This window comes from Tupaia chinensis, unplaced genomic scaffold, assembly GCF_000334495.1.
Source record: "Tupaia chinensis unplaced genomic scaffold, TupChi_1.0 Scaffold145659_1, whole genome shotgun sequence".
In the NCBI taxonomy this organism is placed as follows: domain Eukaryota; kingdom Metazoa; phylum Chordata; class Mammalia; order Scandentia; family Tupaiidae; genus Tupaia; species Tupaia belangeri.
Genome location: NW_006205516.1, coordinates 700,207 through 708,267, shown reverse-complemented (window position 1 = coordinate 708,267; position 8,061 = coordinate 700,207). Strand labels below are relative to the sequence as shown.

General features: G+C 42.6%; 1 protein-coding gene and 1 pseudogene across 1 annotated transcript in view; one reads left to right on the top strand and one right to left on the bottom strand.

The window, feature by feature from the left end:
* Nucleotides 1–785: 785 nt before the first annotated feature.
* LOC102471431 (growth hormone-inducible transmembrane protein pseudogene) lies at nucleotides 786–1,884 on the bottom strand (annotated as a pseudogene).
* A 5,666-nt stretch (nucleotides 1,885–7,550) lies between these two features.
* Nucleotides 7,551–8,061, top strand: part of SLC25A43 (solute carrier family 25 member 43) — a 74,586-nt gene continuing 74,075 nt past the window's right edge. The window contains exon 1 of the mRNA XM_006168282.3: nucleotides 7,551–7,641. Within this exon, the coding sequence (XP_006168344.2) occupies nucleotides 7,551–7,641 (91 nt within the window). The remainder of the gene's footprint in view (nucleotides 7,642–8,061) is intronic.

The following is an 8,061-nucleotide window of genomic DNA, read 5'->3' as shown; positions in this document are numbered from 1 at the left end:
GTTTCTCGCTTTCTATCTCTCTGTCTTTCTGGGGAGCGCACACGCCCTATAGCAAAAACCTCTCCAAAAAAAATGAAAAATTGAATAAATAAATAAAATAAATAACTAAAAACAGCAAACACTTGTTTCCAAGTCCCTAGATACCTCTCACTGGCTCATTACTAATCACAAAAGTGCTATGCTCTAAGTACTCAAAAAAAAGTACTGTGGGTGACCCTATACTACTCTCTGGTCCCTTTAGGAAACCTCTACGTCACTCATGACAACACTTAACACACTCTGCAGGCAAATGCCAGTTTGTTAACTTTACCTGACCTGATGAATTTAAAAAATAGGTAAAATAGTTAAATTCTCATTAACTCAAAACTTTTGAACATTTAAAATTTTAAAATCACTCCAACATTGGGGCCAACAGGCAGCATGGTGGTTGAGGGTATTGAACTCACATGGTCCATGGCAGTTCAAGTCCCGGACAAATGAAAATAAGCTTACTTTCTCATTTTCTCTCTCTCTCTGTTTCTCTGTCTCTGTCTCTCTCTCTGTCTCTCTCTCTCTGTCTCTCTCTCTCTCCCCTTCTCTGGTCAAATTGAAAATAAACAAAAAAATTTTTTTAATGAACAATCACAAAAACATCACAAGTGGAAATGTCTGTGCTTATTTTCAAGAGAAGTACTTAATTTATTCCAAGAAAAACCAGACCTGAAGCCTCACATTACTGGGACATTTTCAAAATGCAGCTATGTTCTGTCTTCTACACTTCAATACAAGCTGCCTGTACAAGCTACTTAGTGAGGATCAGCCAAGGTCAACAAGCAAAGAAGTGGGCAGAGTGGAGAAGCCAGAGGCCCAGTCACTTCATTCTTCCTGTTGCTTCCGGTTGCTAGCATAGCTGCAACTCCCATAAATATATTTAATGTATCCATGTAGATTCCCAGCATCAAATTTAGAGGGCTGTAGTTCTGAACTCCATATGCTAGTGTTACTTCTGCATGCTTGATTACTTTCTGGGTGTTATATAGAAGGAACATGCTGAAAAGAACATGCTGAAAATCGACCATATACTGCCACCAAGTCCAGAGTGGCACTAGCTACAGTGGTAAGGGGAAGAAACATAGATCCCAAAGATACAAAGACAAGTCCCAAGCCCACAGCACAGGGGTGCACCCATGTTCATAAACTTCTTCTGGTTGAGTACATGGCCATGGTGGAGAGGACTCTCACAATGTCGACTGTGTAACACACGGCTTAGATGAGAAGAGGCCCTCCTAGGATCATCAGAGGAGCCATCACTGCACTCATCATGCCAGAATGCAGCAACCAAGCAAGATGCTTTGGACTTGGGCTCTGGTCATATGGTACCAACCATACCACCATTCCAGCTCCAATCATGGCTGCAAAGTTTGTACCAGTTGTTACCCAAGGGCTTCTCGACATGCTCAATGTGAAGTTCATGAGAGCAGGAGTTCTGCTTACTGGCAAGGCAGACAGAGCTATTAAGTCAATACTTCCAGCTAAGTACATATAAGTAGAATGGGTGCTTTACATACTGAGGCCAAATTACCACCTTTTCAATAGCTCAATCTCATTAGCCATTCCCAAGCACAAAGCTCCAAGACCAACAGCAGCCCTGCCAACAACACATCTCCCCATCTGATCAATTTTAATTAATTTTCCACAGATGGTTCCAATGCTGCTTCTTTGAGCTCCTGGTCAGTTTGTCCATGAAGAATTACAATTCTTGTCTTAGTGACATAGTCCCTGCCAGGTGGTAAGAGCCATTGATTCTTTGTGATTGAATTCTTCATGACAGGGGAAGCCTTGGTGAAGGATGGGTGGAAAATCCTAGAAGGTAGCATCCAGACACACAAGCCTTGTGGCTAGCATGATGGTACTCCAGGTTCACAAGTCGATCTAAAATGTTAGCTTATTGCCTCAGTGTGTGTGCAGTCCCTAGGGCTCGCTCCATTTTTTTAATAGTGGTCTGTATTTTTTTTTAAATTTTTGTTTACATTTTTAAAATTACACTTAATCACTGTTTATTCATTTATTTCTTTATTTTATTCATTCATTTACTTTCAGGAGTGAGAGAGAAAGACAGAAGGAGAGAGAGAGAGAGACAGCATCCCCGATAGGGACTTGATGCCATGATCCTCCCTGAGCCTCAGCCAGCACTGGATCACAGGCACGTACATGCCTGTGTACTCAGGGAGGTTTCTGGATGGAAACCCAGAACTCTCCCATTGGAGTCAGTCTTACAGAGTGTTGTGTTTCACCACTGGGTCACCTTCTGACCCCTCAGGAGATATTTTAAGCAAAAAAAGGAAGTTCCAAATCACAGGGAAAGCATGATCCTATTTTTGAAGTAGGGGGAGACTGAAATCCCATGACCTCACAGCAGTGCTTATCTATGGGCAATAGCAATGGAGCAGGAGAGCAGGTCAGAAGCTTCTAGTTTTTAACTTATACAGCTTTGAGTGGTTTAAATTTTTCATGACAGACATTTATTAATTTTCTTATAATACTTTCTATCGGGAAGTCAGAAAAGTCATGATGCATTTTTGCCTAGAAAAGTATGTCAGGACTTTTCTGAAGACCCAATAATTTTTTTTAGAAACATCAGATATATTGGCATATTTTGGGACAAGAGACTCGACATCAAAATATGTAAATTTTTTAACTTAATTTATAAATTTGACATGATCCCAGTAAAACAGCCTATTTGAGGAACTAGAGAAGCTTACCCAATGTTCATGTGGAAGAATAAGCAAGGAAGAATAGCCAAAAAAATGCTGAAAAGAAAAAATGGGGCAGGGAGGGGGAACTAGTCTTATTAAATATTAAAGCATATGCAATAAATATGGATAGCAAGGATGTTTAATTACGGCAGTGTTTGTATTAGAGATAGACTGTTAACCATTGAAATACCTTCCTTCCACTATAGGACTAGTTAAGTAAAGATGTTATGTAAATGTTATGGAATACGAAGCAATCATTAACAATAATGAAGTAAATGTATTGATGTGGGAAGATGCTCATGATACATGCCAAAATCCAAAATAGCAAGTTGCAAAACAGTAAATATAATGTTATCTCATTTATGTAAGAAAGGCATATGCACATGTGAACACACATACATTACATGGATGCAAGTGTACAGAAAGGAGGTGGGAATTATGCCCACTAACTGATAGGGTGGGTGGTTGGAGGAAGGATAATAGGGATTTTGTTCTATAAAATTGAGAATGTACTCATGTGTTACCTGTATAATTTAAAAAGACAAAACTCTGGTGGCACAGGCTATAACATGCTAGACTGCAGTGCTGGAAGACACATGCTGACCATGGGTTTGCATCCCCAGATTGGCCTGAAAACATGTCAGGTGTGTGTGGGGGCCCCCAAGATCCTGAGGAGCTGGAAAGCTGAAGAAGGGGAAATCACTGCATGAATAGACCCTGTCAAGGGTGCTTCTTTCTTTCTTTCTTTCCCTCTCTCTCCTTTCCTTGTGTGCACAAGCACTCTTCATCATAATATAAAAAGTAGCTCATAACTTTTCTGTAACAGAAGTTACCACAATCTACTTGCTTATGAACATTTGAACAGAATGAATCACAAATAAAGTTTACATTCAATTACATATTCATTTCTTCATTCATTCAATAAGTTCTTGCTATGTGCCAGGTACTTGGTGTCCACTGGAGATTAATAGACTTTTCTATAATCCAAGGCAGCTCACCCACATGGTTGACTGCTGAAACCAGCTGTCAGACAAGGTGGGAATGAGCCACAGAGCGGTTGATGAGGCTCTTTGGAAGCTACATAGATCAACTGTGTGCAATTAATTGCTACTCATAAACTAAGAAATGGGGCCAGCCCTGTGGTCTAGTGGTTATGGGAATATGATTCCACGTGGCAAACAGTGGTTTGAGTCCTGGCCTTGGTAGCTTGAAAAACAAGGATGTTTTCTCCCTTTCTTCTCTGTCTCTCTCTGGTGAGTGCAGAAACCCTCTGACAAATAAAGGGAAAAAAGTTTCCAAAAGTGGGAGAGAATATGACTGAGACAGAAAAGACAAATCTGATGATGCAAAAAGAGGAAAGCAAGTGATGTTGGAAGAAGCCAACATGCCTCTTGTAAAAGTTTAGCCCTAAAGCCTTTCTAGCTCTTGGAAGCAGCTGTGGAATCAGCTCTGCCATAACTTATACTTTCTGGTCTGCTAAAGAGAAAACCTTGCCCCTTAGACTCTGCATTTTCCTTCTGTAGCATCATAGATGCAGGAATTGGAGTGGCAAGGCATTTCCAGGGCAGCTGCTGGGGACCTTGGGAACCACAGATCTGTGGTTAAATATCTGGATCCTCCTTTTCTGGGAAGGACTTGGATTTATGGGGCCAGAGCCAGAGTATGAAACTTCTCTCAGAGGCAGCATAGACTGCCAAGAACCTGAAGGTCAGGTCGAGTCAAAGCTCTTAGGAGAAAGCAGAGGTTCAATTGACAGCATGCTTGGTACAGGCCCAAATCCAAGGAGTCAGAGGCAAGATTGAGATTGCACGGAGAATTTGGCACTGCATCTCCTCTCAGCTCATCACCCTTTCTCTGAGTTACCGAATTCTGTCCTCATGTTCCTCTTTCTGTCCTCTGGATTCACTTCTTGGCATTGGCCTTTCTGCTAGAACCTTGGCTCTTCTCCACACAGCATTTGGCTCTCTGCCTTGGGCTGCTTGAGGAAAAGCCTCAAGACAACCAGCCCCTAGGACTCTCCTCCCCAGAAGTCAAACCTGTGGCTAGTAGTCACACCTCATCTGCCCTGGTCCCTTTGGTGGGAGGAGACCAGAACCCAGATCATGGGCATTAGAATCTCACTAGCAGATCTCTGGCAAGATCCTGTCTAAGCAGCTCTCTCTTTCCAATTTTGTTCTCTGGTTGCAACACTTGGCAAGGATCTTTCTAAGTGTGAATTCCCAAACTGGTATTCTGGATTAGCAACCAACCACTTGTACATTTAGGTAAAGCAACTTTATCCCTAGACCTGAACACTCTAGGGGAAACCAACCAGATAACGTTTAGGATAGGCACAGCTGGTTCACAACTGAACCACATGGGAAGGATCCTGCACTTGCATCCTGGAACCTCCCTGAGCATGCTGGATGTGTATGTGTGCATCTGTGATCTGGCCAACTGAGACTAGGAGTAGATTATAGCGTGAGGACCCTGTTGGAGGAGGGTCCTCTTTCTCCCTTTCAGGAGACACAAGTAACAAAAAATTTTTTTTTTTTTTGGAGTTTTCGCTATAGGGCGCGTGCGCTCACCAGACAGACAGAGAAAGACATAGAGACAGAAAACGAGAAATCACCCTCCCCCAGGGGGGATGGTCACGCCACAATCCCTTCTCCTCCATTCTCCTCTTGGGATCTTGGGCACGCACGCACACACACCCAGTGTGAGTTCTAAGTCACCAGGTCCGGGACACGAACCGCGGTCGACTACGTGGGAGTCCAGCGACATAGCCATTACGCTAACTGCTTATTCCCAAGAACTAGTCTTTTTAAGATTTTATTTTACAAAGAACTAGTCAAAAAAAAAAGTCAAGTTCCTTTTTCCTTACTTTTTGTTTTAAGCGTTTTTCTTTTTTTGCCTTAGGGCATGTGTGCTCACCAGAGAGAGAGAGACAGAGACAGTGCGAGGGAAAGTGCAGCCATGCTGCAATCCCTTCTCCTCTATTCTCCTCCTGGGATTTTGGTCATGTATGCACACATGTCCGGCATGAGTTTCAAGCCACTGGGTCTGGGACTCCAACCAAGGTCAACCATGTGGGAGTCCAATGTAAGTGCTACACTATCTGCTGGCCCTGAGGCATAGTTTCTGAATCCTTACATTTGAGAACTAATCCTTATATCCTTTCAGAAACAGACCCTAGACACCTGGGATGCTCTGCTTATATAGGCAGCCAGTTTCTTTATCACCTCATCACTGAAACAGGCAGAGCCCAAGAGGTGATTCTGTAATACAGGATCCTGTCTAGGAAGATGGGCTTAAAAAGGCGTTCTGAGGAGGGTCCTTGGACAAAACGTAAATAAAGGATATGCTAGCATATGGTGGTAGGGGGAGGTCAGTGGCAAGGGAGGAGGCATAATGGGAGAGTAGTTAAGAATGTAGGCTCTGTCTATGTTTATATCTCAGCCCAACCTTTTACCAGCTGTGAGACTCTGGGCAAGTTCTTTAACCTGTCTGTAGGTCCATTTCCTCATGTGTAAAATGTGACTGTTAGATTGCCCCTGAATGGCCTTTAGATAATTTCCTGTCAGAAACTAAGAAGATGGTTGCAGCGACCTTCGGCCAGAACCCTCCAGCCAGAGCCCTCCCTTACTGGCAGATGATGCTCATAGATGTGCCCACAAGATCACAATAGCAAGTAAGCTAATCAAAGTACCCATCATTTTCATGACCCTACTCTTCCACTCCTCTCATATATATAAATACATCATGTCTCCTCAATAGGGTGGGCTGAGGCACCTCTAGTTCAGAGCCCTGGGAGCTCTTCCTCTCAATAAACTTTTCTTTTTCTCTTGAGATGGTGCCTCCTGAGTCTTACACAGAACCCTGACAGAGAACATATCGTAATAGAATTTACCACTATGTTATGAGAATTGAGTGAGATCATACCATAAAAGACTTAGGACAATCCCCAGTAGGTAGGAAGCATTTCTAGAGAACAGAGTGAGGCTAAGGAGGTGCCAGCAGGGAGTAAAGAAGGAAGGAAGGGTGTAAGAAAGATGGATAAACTTCGCCTAATTTTCACTTTTTTCCTAGGGACAGTCTTGAGTATTGTAGGTGTTTAACATGAAACATATTTTTATGATTTATAAATTTCTCTGTCATTACGGATTTCCAGTGCTACCTCTGTTCTTGACTCACTATGTAACTTTGGGCAAGTCTGTTAATATCTCTGTGCCTCAGTTTTTCCAAATGTGAAAGTAGGTGCTTACAGAAAACTGTTCAGTTATTCCTAACATTCCAGTTCTTTCTTATGTTTTTGTCTTTTTCTCTGGGAAAGTGTTACAGGTTGAATTGTGTCCTCTCAAAAAGTATATTGAAGTCTTAACTCCCCAGTACCTTTGAATGTGCCCTTACTTAGAAATAGTGAAACAATTATGGATGTAGGGGCCAGCAGGTGGCATAATGGTTAAGGCACTGGACTCCCACATGGTCGACCATGGTTCGAGTCCCAGACCCTGCAGCTTAAAACTCATGCCAAGCGTGTGTGCATCCATGCCCAAAATCCCAAGAAGAGAATGGAGGATAAGGGACTATGGTGTGGCCATCCCCTCTAGGGGATATTTCTCACTTTCTATTTCTCTGTCTCTCTCTGTCTCTCTGGTAAACACACATGCCCTATGGCATAAATCTCTCTCAAAATTATTATTAGTAGTAGTAGTAGTAGTAGTAGTATGGATGTAATCAAGTTAAGGTTGGATTAAAGGTGGCTCTAACCCAATATGACCGATGTCCTTATAAGAAGAATAGAAGACAGACCCACGAGGAGAAGATGGCCATGTGATGACAGAAGCACAGACTGCAGTGATGCAGCTACAAGCCAAGGAACACCACCGCTTGCCAGAAAACAACAGAAGTAAGAAGCTAAGAAGTGGTAACGAATAAATCTCTTCTATAGGTTTCAGAAGGAGCAAGTCCTGCCATGACCTTGATTTTGAACTTCTAGCCTCCAAAACTATGAAAAAATAAATGTCTGTTGTTTCAAGTTGCCTAATCGATGATATTTTACTATGACACCACAGGAAATGAGTTCTGCATTTTCTTTAAAACATATCTTGTGCTATCAAACTGTTATTTCCTAGGCTGAACCTGCTTTCTATCTCCATTTTGTTTTTTACAAAAAGTTTATTTGGGGGAACCAGCAGTTAGCGTAATGGCTATGTCGCTGGACTCCCACGTAGTCGACCGCGGTTCACGTCCCAGACCCGGTAGCTTAAAACTCACGCCGGGCGCGTGTGTGTGTGCCCAAGATCCCGAGAGGAGAATGGAGGAGAAGGGATTGCGGCGTGACCAT